The sequence below is a fragment of the Panulirus ornatus genome, chromosome 49 (genome assembly GCF_036320965.1).
Source record: "Panulirus ornatus isolate Po-2019 chromosome 49, ASM3632096v1, whole genome shotgun sequence".
Classification (NCBI taxonomy): domain Eukaryota; kingdom Metazoa; phylum Arthropoda; class Malacostraca; order Decapoda; family Palinuridae; genus Panulirus; species Panulirus ornatus.
In genome coordinates this window covers 4,025,952-4,042,803 of record NC_092272.1, presented here as the reverse complement: position 1 = coordinate 4,042,803, position 16,852 = coordinate 4,025,952, and the positions used below count along the sequence as shown (strand labels likewise).

General features: G+C 40.8%; 1 protein-coding gene across 2 annotated transcripts in view; it reads left to right on the top strand.

Moving 5' to 3' along the window:
• The first annotated feature begins 11,360 nt into the window (after positions 1–11,360).
• The window catches only part of LOC139764325 (sushi, von Willebrand factor type A, EGF and pentraxin domain-containing protein 1-like), a 99,611-nt gene continuing 94,119 nt past the window's right edge, over positions 11,361–16,852 (top strand). The window contains exon 1 of one of the 2 annotated variants that reach the window (XM_071690833.1): positions 11,361–12,024. In XM_071690833.1, the coding sequence (XP_071546934.1) occupies positions 11,749–12,024 (276 nt within the window). In that variant the 5' untranslated portion in view covers positions 11,361–11,748. The remainder of the gene's footprint in view (positions 12,025–16,852) is intronic. The other variant, XM_071690832.1, reaches the window with a different exon arrangement.

Here is a 16,852-nt window from a genome sequence, read left to right as displayed (position 1 = left end):
GCCAGTTTCCCGCCAACCCAAGAACACGCGCCTGAGAAGTTGCCAAATGTATCTTGCTAATAGAATACTCTATTGATATATCTACACAGCACAGTAGAGTTTATTACCATTAGCTCTATACTTTAAAGTTTATTACCATTATATCTACCTTGCAGAGTAAAGTTTATTATCATATGTGACTGGTTATCAATGTAAAACGGTGTGTAACAACTGTATGGGAAAAGGCAAGCACTTCATTTACTCTCAAGGGAGAGGCTTTTTTCAGCCGTGCTTTCTGTAAAGAGAATGAATATATTAAGAGGATGATAAGAGGATGGACTGATAGGAAATGGGAAAGGACAATTAAGAACCCATGCCAGGCTAAGGCAAGACGCGAAGCCGCGCGATGAAGGAGGCTTTAATTAAAGACGTAGTCTGAAAACTGAATACATCAATTATGGGATCATTAACATAAATGTACAAAACATCTTATACCATCAACTTACCGACTTTTTTTTTTTCCACAGATTTCTTCTCAATATAAATAATTTCTTACCGTGCAATAAGTGTCGTCAATGCTGAAGAGACATGGCACAGATCAACATTATAATTGGCAAACATATAATACAACTCAGAAGACCCCATCCTCATTTAAGTCACCGCCCTTAGCAAGGGTGAGAGTTCCCAACAAATTCGCCGCTCTTGAGGGAAAAAAAAAAAGGAAGCCGATTCATTTTCTTGCAAAAAATAAAGAACCACCGTAATAAAATGACCTGACATGACGCAGTTTGACCTTCAGAACTTCTTGTCACTCCCTAAGTAAGATGAAACTTGACAAATAAGCAATTATGGTACTTACCCTCCGCCGACAGCAAACAGCATTCAGTCATAGGTGACCAAGACTCAGTTAATCACTTACTTTCACAAATCCTCCTTGTAATCATACTGTACCAAGGAAATTATTATATTTTCATATTCTAATTACACATACACCACTTACTATCGTTCTATGCAATAATATCTCACCATATTGGTCACCAGACACAATACACTGTAAATAATCACACCGTTTTCTTTACAAATTGTTTACGCTCAAAATTTCAGTTCATTCTCACCATATTTTTCTTCTCACAATGTTCAAAACACGGTTAGGAACTCATTTTAGTACACGAGAGCTCAAAAACACAAACTAATCAGATCTTTTAAATCATTTTGTATCACCCAAAATGCTCAATGTTTCCGTTATTTGTTATACTATTTCACTTCCTTCTTTTTCTTGGTTATAAATCAAGTTCACATATCACCCAAAATACTCAATACTTCCGTTGCTAGCAATACTATTCTCTTTCCTATTTTTCTTGAATATACATCAAGTTCACATTACCACTGTTAAGTTAAACTTGAAAGATATATCAGTGCGCGCTTCACTTGACCAGTAACCATTTCACAAAGTATTAAATATATCACATATCAGCTATACAGCTCAACGCTCACCTCACAGTTTGCTTCCACGGAGGTTGAGGGCGAACTAACAGTTGACCTGGTCCCGGGTTGTGGGCGGAGTCAGGTAGCAAAGGGAAACAACAGTTTGACCAGCGGTGCGGTAGTTTGGCTTGGGTCGATATAAACATCCACCAAACATGTTACGTGGATGACTCGATATACTGTTTCAATTACTTTAAAATAAATCATATTTCTATTTCCATTGTTAAGAACAATAAGTTGTTATATATTTCTATTTCTATTGTAAGAAAACCGAGTTGTTAGAGATATATGTATACACGAAGGCTCCCCCAACGCATGTAAACAAAGGGTAAACAAGTGATCGTGACAACGGGTGTTTGTCCATTCAACAGCATCGATTTTATAGACAAACGGTGAAAATAAAAAAAAACGCATTTTTTTTTTACCTTTCGGTGTGTAAAATAATATGACATTACGGACGAAGAATCTTGAGATCTGCCCATTTGTCTGCTTTCATGTTACACATCGGTTGTTAGCGACGTTGCCTGTCATTTGTCATATGTTGTGGTAATTTCGAAATTTATCGGACTTATCCTACAAGATACAATTTTCACAGCGTATAGATACAATACAGCGTGTATATAAATATATATATATATATATATATATATATATATATATATATATATATATATATATATATATATATATATGTATAAAGTTTCCCTATATTTAACGAGGTAAGGCCAGTAACAGACGATGAAAGGCTGCATTCCTTCACATACATGCAATGCACTGAAACTACCACAGTCCCCTAGTCACAAACAGGCCCTACAGACATCTCCATAGTGCCTTCCAAAGACCACAGACTTTGGTTCCTCCGGCCGCTTCATGCGTCCATTCCTGTATACCACATCGTTCCAATTCGCTATATCCCGTGCATATCTTTCACCTTCCTGCATGCTCAATCCCCGAGAATGTGAAATCTTTTAATTCCATACTTTCATCTCCAATTTGATCTCTTCCTTCTCATTTCTCCTTCATGGGCTGAGGATGAGCGATTTGAGAAGTTTTATTTACAAGATCTACCCCATGAAATAGGGTGCGGATAAATCAATAATGATAAGAACGTGTTTTACCTTGATTTTCTGGTATTTATTAGCATAACCCTTTGCTTGCAAGCAGAACCCCTTCTGCCAAAGTACGTGGACATATATAGGGACTAATCAAACGGTAGTATACAAAGGGACAGCAAGAGGCAATTGGTATGCGGAAGAGAAAGGGTGGCAGAAGTGTCACTTGATGGATGTGGAAAAAGTTGATGGATGTGGAAAAAGGGCCTAGATAAGGAAGAACGCAGTGTTTATACAAAAAAAAAAAAAAAAAAGAGAGGTGGACAGGAGGAATGAGCTGGAGACAGCTCTAGGCAGAGGATGGGAGGGCAAGAGGCTGAGCCTCACATGACCGTCTCGACCCAGTCGCAACACTCAGCGTCAGAAACCTAGCTCACCCCACACTAAGAATAATATATCTCGTTTCCATCACAACCCTCTGTACAAACAAATCTAAACTCCGCCCAAACATTAACATGATCCTATTCCCCCTTCTCAGTTCAGGTGGTGTCGTCTTGTCACTTGTCAGCATAGATATGAATGTAAAATAAAGAAAAAACACATTTCCACTAATCCTAGTCTGTGTGTGTCGTTCGTACGAAGCCTAGCCTGGCTTTCATCACAGTGGGCGCCGGATAAAAAGTGCTTTGTTTTTGTTAGTAAGGTTCAAAATGGATCGTGTTTCAGGCACGTCTTGGAACTTACGCCACTACCCTGAGGGGAAAAAAATATGTAGGCCACTGTGAATAAGCCACTTGGGAGGTTTATCTCCACATGTCTATATGCTTGACGGACAAGACGCTAAAAAAAAAAAAAAAAATCTAATACCTCATTTTGATTACCTAAATGCTTACAATGTAACTGTTTTCGTCAACAGGAGTTTGTAGGCTTAGGTAGATAAAAACTTCCAACAGATACGATGATGTTTTGCTCCTAGTAACAGAACTGAAGGAGGGCATTACAATGGACTTCTCTCTCAGCGGCGATATCGGGGCAAATGCATTGTATCTTACGTACTCTCATTTTCATTTTGTTTTTCACGGTCTCATTTTCTGCCGCCTATGATAATAGTAGCACAAACTTGTTTTTGAATGGCGTAATCAAGTTATAAATGACGATTTAGGTTATCCGAAATCCTAGAAGCATCCGAGACTGATGGACGGGATAAAACTTAGCAATATTACTGCTAATATTTTCCTTGATATCAAGGAAATAATCGCACGCATATGTTCACAACCAGAAAGTCAATATATCCATTTATACACAACTAGTGCTAAACCATTTAGTCCAATGCAGTGACTCCCTGAGGACCATACAAGCACATATGTACCAGTGTATGGTACTGAACACTTGAAGAAGGAGTTCAATGCTTTTCGACTGGTGTGAGGGTTATCATAAACTCACTTTTGATGACATTATGATCCTAGCAAGCGACAGGTCTAAAGCCCAAATAGCCAGCCAACCAATCTAAAGTGACAATCAAGGGTTGAGAATACATATACAGTCTTCAAATCATCTTGAACACATGAAGAAGGTGTTCCAAGATTATTCGTCTGGTGGTTATAACTCGATATTGACGGCTCGAGTGGCCCTGGCTGCCGAAAGATGCCAAGTCAAACAAAGCAAATAAACTACATTATTAGTTATCATCGTCTCCGATAGGGTGGATAACAAACACGCTTTCGATATCCCCTTTACTAATCTATTAAATCCCTCCGTTATCTTATCTCTGACGTACATCTAACGACTGTTGCTAAGGCTGATAGCACGACACAAGCTCCCTTCGAGTATCAGCGAAAAATGCTGCACACGTCGTCCTTAAAAGAAACTAAACAATCATTGCCACCATTTCGACCCTTCCTTCTCTATTCCGTTGCTCTCTAAAACCTTCCCTTTAAGCCTCATCACCACACCTTATTTTTCCCTCTCCCTTCCCACCCTGCTACCCTAACTTTCTCTTATCCCTCTCCCTTTAAGCCCCATCACCACACCTTATTTTCCTCTCTCTCTTCCCACCCTGCTACCCTAACTTTCTCTTATCCCTCTCCCTTTCCATCACCCTCCCTCCCATCTTTTATCCCATCCCTCTTCTGACCTCCCTATCTTCCTTTTCCTTCCTCCGGTCTCTACCTTACCAGGTCTCTTAAGTCATTACCTTTTCCCCCGTCTCTAGTCGAAGTGAAGTCTGTCATTCGTTCAAATCTGGGGGAAATGATGGTTGGGATCTACCCATGAATTCTAATGGGAAAAATGGGTACGGCTGGTTATTGTTACCGGGGAACAGTTCACCGACTGTGGATAAACACAATGACTTTATGATGGTAGTAAGAGGTATTACGACTAAAAGAAAGGAGTCATGAGCCGCAGAGTGGGGGAGTGTTGAGACGTAGATAAGGGGGTGTTGAGACGGAGATGGGGCTGTCCGTTCGAGGTACAGAAAGGGGGTGTTGAGACACAGAGAGAGAGGGGGGAGGGGGGGATGTTGAGACGTAGAGAAGGTGTTGAGGCATAGAGAAGGGGGTGTTGAGACGTAGAGAGGAACTTGTTGAGGCATAGAGAAGGGGGTGTTGAGAAGTAAAGAGGAACGTGTTGAAGCATTTAAAATCTAAATTTTGGATGCTCGCATTCCACTGTCGTAAACTATGTTGACCTATCTGAATAAATACCCACTTATCCTGCCTGATAAAGTGACATGGGGAAAAACTAGCCATCTTTTTACTTTATGTTGAATTATGTAATGCTCAAATAGCCCAAGATACCCATACCTTGCCCTCTACTAGATAAAGAGATAATGTCCATGAGTTTATCAAGACAGAGTCGTCGGTTCTCTTGATTTCAGGAACGCTAAATGTTTGCAATGAACTCACGGGCTTGAAACTGCGTCCAATGTCCTTCGATTCTGCCGTATGTTGAACTCTGCTTTTCATGTTGCTTCTTTGTCTTTCACACCTTTTCCAAACCTTGTTGTTTCTGTAGCCTCTCATAGCATTCCTTCTTTACCCTTTTATTCTACACCATCCCTCAGTCCTTCAAAATTAGTCCTTTTCCTCTGATCTCCAACGAAACCGCCTCCCACTACCCAACTGTTTTCCCCTCCCACCTTCTTCACCTCTCCTGGTCTTAGCCCTTCCCTCGTCGTCTTCTGTCTCTCCCCATCTCCCATCCCGGACCCTCCTGGCCCCTATGGTGATCCCGGGCATTACCCCATCAGGCCGTGAAAACCATCCCAACCCTTCATCTTGATTAACCGGGGCTAGGATGGCCCCTTAAGTGGGGGCTCGGCTAAGTCTTGTCTTGCCTCGTGCCGCGTGCCTCTCTCTCTCTCTCTCTCTCTCTCTCTCTCTCTCTCTCTCTCTCTACTGCACACCATCTCCCACCATATACCACCCAGGCGGGTTAGAGTCAAGACCCTCCCCGGGCGCCATGGTGATGGAATATCTCGACTCCACTCCACGATAACATACCTCCCCAACACCTGCTACGTCTCCCTCTCCCTCACCCTTGAGCCTCTCTGGGCCTGCGACGGCGTCAGTTCGTTTACCTCTGCAACATTACGATTTGCATATTCACTCTCCTTTTTCTCTCTTGCCTTAATCACTGATTTTTGTGCTTTACCCCCGTGTGCATCATGAAATACCAGTACACATGGCATTAATGTTTTACTCAATACACAAACCACTGATGAAGGTTAAAGTCTCCCTGTCGTTAGGTTTCGTTTTCTATTTATATTAGTAGAAATCTCTTTATTGTTCCATTCCGGAGGAACAAGTTGAGAGCAACTGGTAGATCCAGGTTCACTTCGAGCAGTTGGTAACTTTAGGCCTACTGACAAACTGCCGGGATCACAACGGCCCTCCCGGCTAAGTTATAATAACCACCGCACAAAAACTAAATAAAGAAAAAAGGAAAAAATCGTTTAAAATAAATCTAGCTGAGATGGCTTTTCAACCAGTCTTATGTAACATGAAAGATCTAATGGTTGATGGTCGTTCAATCAGGTCCCTAAACCTACAGGCTGTATAATATGCATTCATACTGTATAATACATATAATTGTCTAGACGTCATTAATCAGAAATAAAAGAAAATAAACAAGTGTCATACCCCAGGCAAAACCATGAGAGCTTTGCAAGCGTACTTATTAATATTTATCTACTACGGCAACATAATCAGCCCCACCAGTGATTCAGAGATGGTAATCAAATAGAAAACACGTCTACAAAGCTGCACTATTGCGAATATTTCCAAATGTTTACAGAATAATCAATAAATTTTGCCATACAGAAAGTTAGGCAAGAGTTTACAGCTGCTACTGACAAAGTCGTAAACTAGGATTCTACTAGAGACGAAGGCAATGTACAAAATATGGTCTCCTATATAATAAATCCTGGAATTACTAAATTCAGTAATCCAGAAATAAGCTTTGTGATATCAGTGAACGATCAAATTACAGAATTATTCTTTACAGCATCACATAAACAGAGTTTGCTATACCATAAGTTTAAATTATTCACGGTTTGTTGCGTCGTAAGATTACAACAATAAGGGACTTTCAGTGCGTTGTACCCTTTGAAAGAGTATCCTGCTGTAAACTAACACTATTCGATAAGTTTATTGCAATAAGCTTATTGCACAAAGTAACGCGCCATAAGATGCCAGCGTTCAAATAATCTAAAAGTATGGGTGACAGTGTCAAAAGCGCCGATACCAGAGCAACTAAAAACCTACTCATAAACAGATTTATAAAGAATATGACTCTACAACAACAGTCATCGTTCAGGGGAGGGATTACGTGTGATGGGGATGGTGGTGGTGGCATAGTGGTGGTGGGCTACTAATGGTGATAGTGGTGGTGATGGAGATGGTGCGGGTGAAAGGGAGTGGCATGCTAAGGCTCCTATGGGTGAAAGAGCGGAGGGAGGGAGGAGCCGTGGACCGTGCGTAACCCAAGACATATCCGTATGTCACTCTAATTCCTACAGATTCTAGGGCGTAATAACTAGCGGTTGGCGGGTCCTCTACACACTGACTGACCCTTGTGTTGGCCCTCACGTGTGGTTCCCGCTCGTGTCGTGGGGGGTAGGTTGAACCCAGGAGACGTGGACGATGCCCCCGCCCGCACCCTACCGACGCAGTGGGTGTCCGTAAAATGAGACGATGGCGAGAAAATCCCGTGATATCAACACGTCTTAAGAGGAACGGAGCGTAAACCAAGCCAGCTAACTGTACTCATGGATGGTGCAAGTTTCATACGACAGTGTCAGCTTAGCCTTAAAGGCTACAGTATATTCCATAAAATGGACATTTTCATCTACGAAAATTCATGGTACCATGCGAACATCAGTGAGAAACTTGGTGAATACAGTGTTTCCCTCTAATTCATAGCTACGATCATGGCTAGGCTAAACCAACCTTAAAATACACATTATGTGAAATTTATCGTTGAATCTTTCGTGAACATTTGTACACTGTTTATCATAAACATTAATGTTAACACAACTTCCTCATTTATCCACTCATTACCTTTCTTGTACGTCCACATCACACTTTCCTCGAACACTTCATCCGCAAATTTAAGAACTGCTTATCTAAATACCTACCACACCTCGCCCACTCTCCTTGTTTCATTTACTCACACCTTATGCCACCCCCTCACACTCAACTTCTCTTCATATCGGTGCAATTACTTTCACAACTTGGAACCTATGCGTTATTTCCTCTCTCACTGAAGCTTTACAACCGTTTACATTCGCCTCCACTAGAGACGATCAGGCATCCCGCCTGCTTCCCTTCCTAATTAAGTCTGCATCCAACAACCGCTCCTTTGCATGCCTATCAATTAGCATAAAACCTTATTATGGCCACTGACCCTTAACCCAGCTCACTCATATATATATATATATATATATATATATATATATATATATATATATATATATATATATATATGTGCACCATTTTCGAACATTGTATTCCCAATCACCAATCATTTTTCAGTATTCAACTTGACAAGCTGTTTCCTATCTTCATCGGGTACCCAATGCCCCCCAGTTGTACCCTAAACTACCACATCTTGCATTCAGATCTCCTACCAAGAGGATTTGATCCCTTGCATCAAAATTGCTGATGCATTCACTCAGCTTTTCCCAGAAAGCATCCTTCTCTTCTTCACTTTCTCGTTATCAGGTGCTATGTCTCTTCGTTGTATATCAACTGAATGTTATATGTCTTTCTTGTATCTCCCCTGATGATGCGATTATTACACGAAAGTGCACTTGGGAACTTGTCATGTTTCATTTTCCCCAAGAACTCAGGAATATATATATATATATATATATATATATATATATATATATATATATATATATATATATATATATATGATCGAACTTTACATGTTCAATTCTATGCGAATTTGCTTGGTATTCATGGTCAAAATTCAATCTGAATATGGACACGAGCCACGAAAGAAGCACATGTGAAAATACGTAGAAAAAAAAAATGCGCACCTCTTGGAAGACGGAAAGATGACGGAAGCCAGCCAATCACTTTTTTAACATCCTGGATGTGACGAAATGTACCGGGTTGCTGATCAAACGGCGAGAATTAGCTTCCAGTACGGACGGACAAGGAGGGACACTGATGTGAGTGTTAGGCTATCATCGCGGGGATCGAGTTGGACGTGACGTTCGTGTTCTTCACAGGTCCTGGTCACTCCACCAACAAACACGCCACTGTGGATTTCTGATTAGATCGAAAAAAAAAAAAAGGATATTGGATTTATCAATCCCCTAACGTTTTTTCATCTCATATCTGATACATATTATATATTATTTATACAACGCCCAACAGATACGACTGTATAATGTCATTACTGGACGCCTAATAGCCGAGTGAGTTTTGTGTCTGTCAACTGCACGAGCTAAACCAGGACATAAATGCTCAAGTACACGATGGATTGATGGACGGTCAAAGAGAAGCCTTGTCCGGGTTCTGGTCCTTATTATCAAACGTGCTGGCTTTTTATCACTTTTTTTTTCTCTCTCTCTCCTCTTTTTATCTTAAGACCCGACTTTTAAGGGACGCTAAGGGAGTGGCGCCAGAGAGGTCAGTATCACGAAGGATGTCAAGAGGACTGTGTTAATGGAGGGATAAGCTCGAGAGGGTAAATCCTCAGCCGCCTTGCGTAAAAGCCTTCGCAGTACCCCGTTTTCAGGCCATCTTGTTTACATCTGCATTATCATCAACATCTTTTTCACTGTCACAGTTCTGAAAGCGGAAGCAAGATCTAGAAAGAAGAGATGTGTCAGTTACCCATCAATGTAAATAAATACCTTGTGTTCCCAATAAAAATGAGGGTGTTACTTGTTTGTATTTCTAGAAAAAAAAAAAACTTTGAAGGCACGGGAAGTCCTCCGGTGATCTGTTCATGAATTATAAAGTGGCTATAATCTTTCACTGGAGTAAAGTCCGAAATTCCTATCGTGGCGAACGATGCGATGCATTCGACAAAAATGAACATCCTAGTCGAATGGCCATGTTGAAGTTTCCAACAAAAGTGTTGTTGCCTTGTGAAAGGTGAGTAAAACCGTTACGACTGACTAATATCCTTCTTGAGGAAGAAAAAGGATACAGCCAACCTTCTCCTGACCTCTGTATAGAGAGGTTCACGGAGTACAAGTGGAGGGGTAAGGAGGGTATAATCCCTTATGCTTCACAGTGATGAGGTTAGCTCTTATGTCTCTCTTAACTCCTTTATAATCAACGTAATTTACTACAAACTGGCATATTTAGCGCATCAAATTACCTTTACTTTAAATAACTGAAAACGCGAGAGGCATGCGACCCAGTAACATAAGACCCTGTGAAAATACGTCACTGTGATCTGTGTATGTATCATGATTACCAAGATCATTTAACTCTCAATATGTTACCTATGCTATCGTCAGCATCACTTGTGTCTTGCACATAACACACCACATAGCTGATGTACCCTAAACCTCCCTTCTTCACTGATCCCCTGGATTCCTTCCCAGGCCCACCTATCACCCTTTGTCAATGTATCGTACGTCAATGTACGTTCTAAACTTTCCTTCATCCATCCTTAATTATGTACCCTTCACCATGCTATCAATTAAATGCTTGGCCACTGTCACATATTACACACACACTGAGGTATTTGTAGCAATTAGGCCCATCAGCTTATGACACTGGAGACTCTTTTTTGAGAAGTGCATATAGTATATAAAAACCTGAAAATTCATGCTAAACATATACGAGAATGACACACTAGTTACAGGAAATACTGCATGTAAAAATGTTTGAATTTTTTATCAAATGATTCGAGAAATACAAATGAGAAATGTCAATACATTTACCCACTGCTGATTAGAACGAGTGTGATATGATTTCATTAGTAAAAACACAAATTGATATACAGTTTTACGGTTATTAGGCGGAAATGACATGCAATCACGAACTGATGCCTACAAACGAATGACGTGCATCGCACACAAAGATGTTTGTTTACTTCGCAGTGTGAGGGGATGCGCGCGTTTTATTACGTCGGCACATCAGATATTTTTTCCATATGATATATTCGAGCGAGTTTACCAAAAATACGTGTTTTCATATCTGCTTGCAGTTCTGTGCAAGTTTAAGCACGCATGTAAAAGCTTGGAGGTTTGTTAGCTAATACGTGCTTGCTCGTGCATCAACTTTGTGGGAAGGCATGTGTGGCTACAGTGGGGCTTTGTGTTAGCTGAGCTGGGATCCCGCGAGGCTAGGCCAGGCCGAGCCAGGCGCATGTCAGCACAGTCAAGGGTCAGACGGCAGTGGGGTCCCAGTGTCTCAAGGCAGCAGCAGCTGAGCCAACGCCGCTACCAGCCAGACATGTGCCACAACCCCCAGCGATTAGCCTAGCCTGCCCCCCAAAACACTCGGCTGTGATTCGCATTTGTGAGACAGTGTAGCAGTTGTTTGTATTTATACTGGGTGATCAGTGTACGAGAGTGGGTCTTTATGCATTTTAATACATCAACGAAAGCCAAAATAGTGCTAGTGAACAACAATTTAAGTGTTACAATGATAATGGATGTTTCTCTCTGCATCATGTAACGTGAAATTAGTTATACCAGATACAAAACTATATATAATTACCCACCACCTGCGACAGAGGAAACCTCTGCTGAAACATGAATCCCACACAAACTATAAGACGGACAGCGAGACGTCCTATAGGATTCATGAAGTTCCTGCCTGCACTCCTGCTGGCGGCGTCAGGCCTCCTCCTCATGCCCTCAACGGTAGCCGTGGCCCAGTACAAGACTGAGCGGGCGCCGTTTAATGAATTTTTAAATTACGGCAGAAAAAAACTCAAGCCGGGCCGGGAGTTAGAGAATGAAGTTATCAAATCTAAAGTGGAGGTCCTGGGAGAAATTCTGAAACATCATGTGCAAAGATTGAGACAGGTGAGTTAACTATTCAATTCTCTGCAACTTTTCCCCATGATCTTATCTTTTATAATCATTTTATTAATCAATTAGACCTTACTATTTCTTACCAACAAGTTGAACAACCTCCCAACCTTTTTGTAACCAATTTGTAGATAATTCCTGCCCTCCAAAATGTTTCATTATGGGTAATTTCCTTTAATAGAAAACTGAGTAACCATTCGCAACTGTGTAATTTAAGTTTACTGAGTAAACTCAGCCGGTGAAGTGGATAAACACTGGAGAATCATACTCATAATGGAAGACTCATTACAGATTTGAATTAGACCGTTGTCATTTCGCCCCACTAACTGATAACGTATGTTGCATTTCCCCAAGACTTTATTATGAATACAATTTCCTGTTACCAGTTCAACCCATGGCTCTTATGACAGATTAATACTTTGTTTTTACTTCATTCAAATTATAACAATGCATGCCAACTTATCCTGTTGCCTTCACCACACAAAGATAACGAGACAAAATGATGAGAATTTAACAATACCTTCTACAGTGAACGAGAAGGGTATGTAGCCAGCTTTGATATACGAAAAATAATCAATGTCTTAAAAATTTAACGTCTGAAATGGATAGCTTTTATGTTCAGCCATGCTGAACCAAATAATTAGTGTGTTGACGTGGCGACTGTATTTAGAGGTTCAGTTTACCCAGCCATTTGCGTATTTCATCCTTATCATATTCTTTATGTACCAAATCTGTACCCTGTGTGGCCTTTGTTTATACATGGGTGTACTCTTCTAGCAGATGCATAATTAGGAAGTGTGGGATATAATTATATCGAAATAAAATATTCATCTTTCATTACAGTAAAATATGTCTTCTTGTGACAGTTGTTTTAACTATGTGAAGTGCGTACATTTCAGCTCCTGGCAACTGTACCCATATCTGTACCCTGGGAAATGTATAACAGGATCAGCGTTGGTAGCCCATCTGCAGCCATTCATGCGTGAGCACGCTTGGCTTGACACTGTGGTGCAGCGGAACTAATATACAAAGATCTTTATTCTGCATCCATCCCCTGTTCCTGTACAGGAAGGAGGACTGAATATACATGCTGGTTACCCCTTTGAATTTAAACAGTGCATTAACCATTTCCCGCCAACGGAACGACAGAAGGACGATGGTTTTCTCGGTAGCGGAGTATAAGAATATAGAATTCGTATTTTTTACACAACGTATTAAATTCATGATGGTCTCATTTGAGCACGTTATGAAACGGATGAGACTGGCGCCTTTATGGTGGGTTCGTCTGTAGAAACGTGCATTCCCTGCCTTGCCGCGGACTTTTTTACTACATTCCCAACAATCGTTGTAACAGCGACTTGAGAGAGAGAGAGAGAGAGATAAGATCGCAAAGTGGAACTGCAGAATTAAAGGATAGAGACCGCAACACAATTGGCAAAGGAACCAAAGTAAGACGCGCGGGGTGAGCTGAGTGGGTTGGAGGTGGCTGGATTGATGTACAAGACGACTGGTCTATAATGAAGCCTCTTTTTTTATTGTATAATGAACAGTTCGGTATATTGTCTATCCAACATATATACTCTACTCGAAATAAACAGGGTAATATCAGTCGCTTAAGGTTCTGCTGGAAAGAACAAGCTATTTCTAAGTACATATTGGATAATTTCCTATGAGATGTTTATGTTATCTCGGAAAACACTTCAATATGGTGCTCAAGACGTTTCGGACAACTACTGTGGAAACAATTTCCAGAAAAGTATCTATAAAAAGCGTTTGAGACAAGTACGTACACTTGAGGCAAATACTTTAAATGACGTCTCACTTAAATTACACAAAAGATGTTTTGTACGAATACATTTTAATGTCAAGGGCAACAATTGTTGAGATGTCTTTGCGTACATAAAGGAAGTGTTGGCGAGATTCCACGAAAATTTTGGAAAAGTTTGGCCTACAGAACCAGAAGGACGAGAGTATAATAAAGATAATGGCGGGGTGGTGAAGCTACCAAGGGATGATAATAACAGCTGCTAAAAATGTGATTCAGCATATATTAATGTCGAGGGCCTGGGGCAGCCTAGCCAGTTCGTTACACAGCCAAACATGCTATGTGAACCTCGACCGAATTAAGCAGACTTTCACTCCCATTATTTTGTGTTCGTTCGAGCGAAATATAGCTGTGTAAATAGATCGATATATATATATATATATATATATATATATATATATATATATATATATATATATATATATATATATAGTCTCAGCTTGAAAAGTGTTCAACAAAACGTATGGTTAAACGGTGGATGTCATTGCTAGTGGTGTTAGGGTAACAAGTTTATTGTACATTACAACAGGCATTCACACAAAGACTTAGCGAGATGTAATATTAGCGGGAGGTTGGTGGTCAAGGTCTTCGCCCAACGGGGAGCTTAACCTCATCGTCCTTGTGAAGGCGTTTGGGGAAGAAGTCGAGCGAGGTACTAATGCGTGTAGAATTCCAGGCTGACCTAGAACACTCTAAAGCTGTATAAACAAAAGTGTTTTTGTAAGGTGATGCTCTGGTCTGGGAGGAACATTACCTGCCCTAAGAGGCGAGCATTTGGCCGAGACGTTTCAACGTTTCTCTAGAAATTCTAAACTCCTACCGTCATCACATAACTGATTCAAAGAAAGAACAATATAATGTTCGTACTGTCTTAACCACTCAATATTTTACGCACGGAAAATCATGTATACTACGCATAGTGATAACTGTGATTAGTCATAAATCCAGAAACACTTAGGGTCTACTTCGAGCAGCCATGAAGCTCAAGAGTCCCCAGATCAGGAGGTCGCAGGCATGCCAAATGAAACTGGGAAGAAGAAAGGTTTTGTTTGTGCTTTTAAAGGTTAGCATCATCCAACACAGTTCCGGCTTGTGGCCAGGCCTGCTACGCTCACAGTCTGCCCGTGAGAGCAAGACGTCTATTTTTGTGGCTTAAGTCAGGTTACTTAGAATATTTTAGTGTCGATGTTTATAATGGAATATGATACAGTCACGACGTGTCCCTCCCAGCCACGGACATGAGACGCACTTAAGTCACCCCTCCACCCACACGTCCACCCGCCATACCCAGCCACCTCTCCCTTCCTCCTCCTCCTCCTCCCTTCAACACCCAACATAGTAAAGAGAAAGACAAGAAAGGAAACTGAGAACTGCAGGTAATTCCTCTTAACCATATCATCTTTGATATTACATAAAAAAAAAGAACATGTTTAACAGCAGGAAGACAGAGAGGTGACCGTTAATCTATCAAGAGACAAAGTAATGCGATGAACCTATTCCCTTTTCTCCCTCCGTCATCTCCATGTGGGAGAATTCTCAAGGAGAGATAAGAAGGAAGTGAAGACGGTGAGGCAGATGTTTAACGAGGAGGACAGAGACAGAGCCACAACACCGCCCTGCCCTCCACGGCCGGCCGGCCGGCTGCCCACGCCCGCCGGCATAAACGCTCTCATCAACAAAGATGCCGTGAGCCGAGGAAGGCTCAGGTTACACGTCAGGAGGAGGACCTACGGTGGTGTCGTCTCGGAAGGTCTCCTGCAGTCGTGCCTTTTAGCTGCACACACATAATATATATATATATATATATCACCATTATTATCATTATTATACTTAACCGCCGTCTCCCGCGTGAGCGAGGTAGCGCAAGGAAATATGGCACAGAAAAACATGTCCTAATCATGGCCATCCGGGCCGAAAGGAACACAGAGTAAGAGAAAGAATTAATAAGTTACTTTGCTGTGTGTAGACCCGACATTTAAAAACATAAAAGTTACTGAAAAAAAAAGATGAAGATGAAGGTTTTTGTGTACTTCCATCATAAATGACAAATGTTTTTTTGTTAGTGCTTTATTCCTGGCCCGTTGGCTATCTAATTAGTTTTGTAATACTCTGTCTAAGGCGATTCCAAGCAAGCTTCTTAGTTATACTGATCGAAAAATGCTTTCTTCTTCAACCATTGACAGTTTCAATTAAGCTCTTTGCAATCGATTAGCATACGAAAACGATAAATATACCAGCATCTGATTGATATATGTATAGTCTTCTCGACTTACCAGCCACCTCGTTTGCACTGTATATTTTACACTTAATTCGGAGTAAAAAATGATAAACCAATTTTTTTATGGCGTAGATTTTACCTACAACTCGGATAATCTGTAAAGTCACCCGGCAAATATATTAAGATACTGATACAACTTAGAATTGCTTAAGTGATCTAAGAGTTGCGTTTTTTTTTTTTATACACCTGAGGGAAACCTAAAGAAAAATGTAGTAATACGAAGCTAATAATTTCAGAAATATTTTCGTACCGTTATTGCGTAAGAGTTCAACTCTTACTTTTCTTAGATCCACACCAGGAATCAATCCAGACCTTATCTGATACATAAAACCATTAATTATACTGGAAAATTATTTGACTGTGTTATTCTCACGTTAGGTACAAAAATAACGTCACACCATCGGTTATAAAATTATATACGTGCTATCATTATTATTTACGCGTCGAGGTAACAGCGTAGTATTAGAAGAGTCATTTTGAGGTCCAAGGTTGGGGTGCTTCTGCCGACGAGAGACGGGAGGGGAATTCATGCTTGTTTACTGTCAGCTTTAAGCCTCGCATGTAATGTTTACTCTCATCCCAAGACAGTGTTTACAATCATCCTGAAGCCTCAAACTGAGATCATCCTAAGGCTAGATTTATAAACATCAGGGAGTGCAGACCACATGTCTATGACGAGGTTATCTGCTGGGGGACAGCGCGTGGGAACGACTGATTAC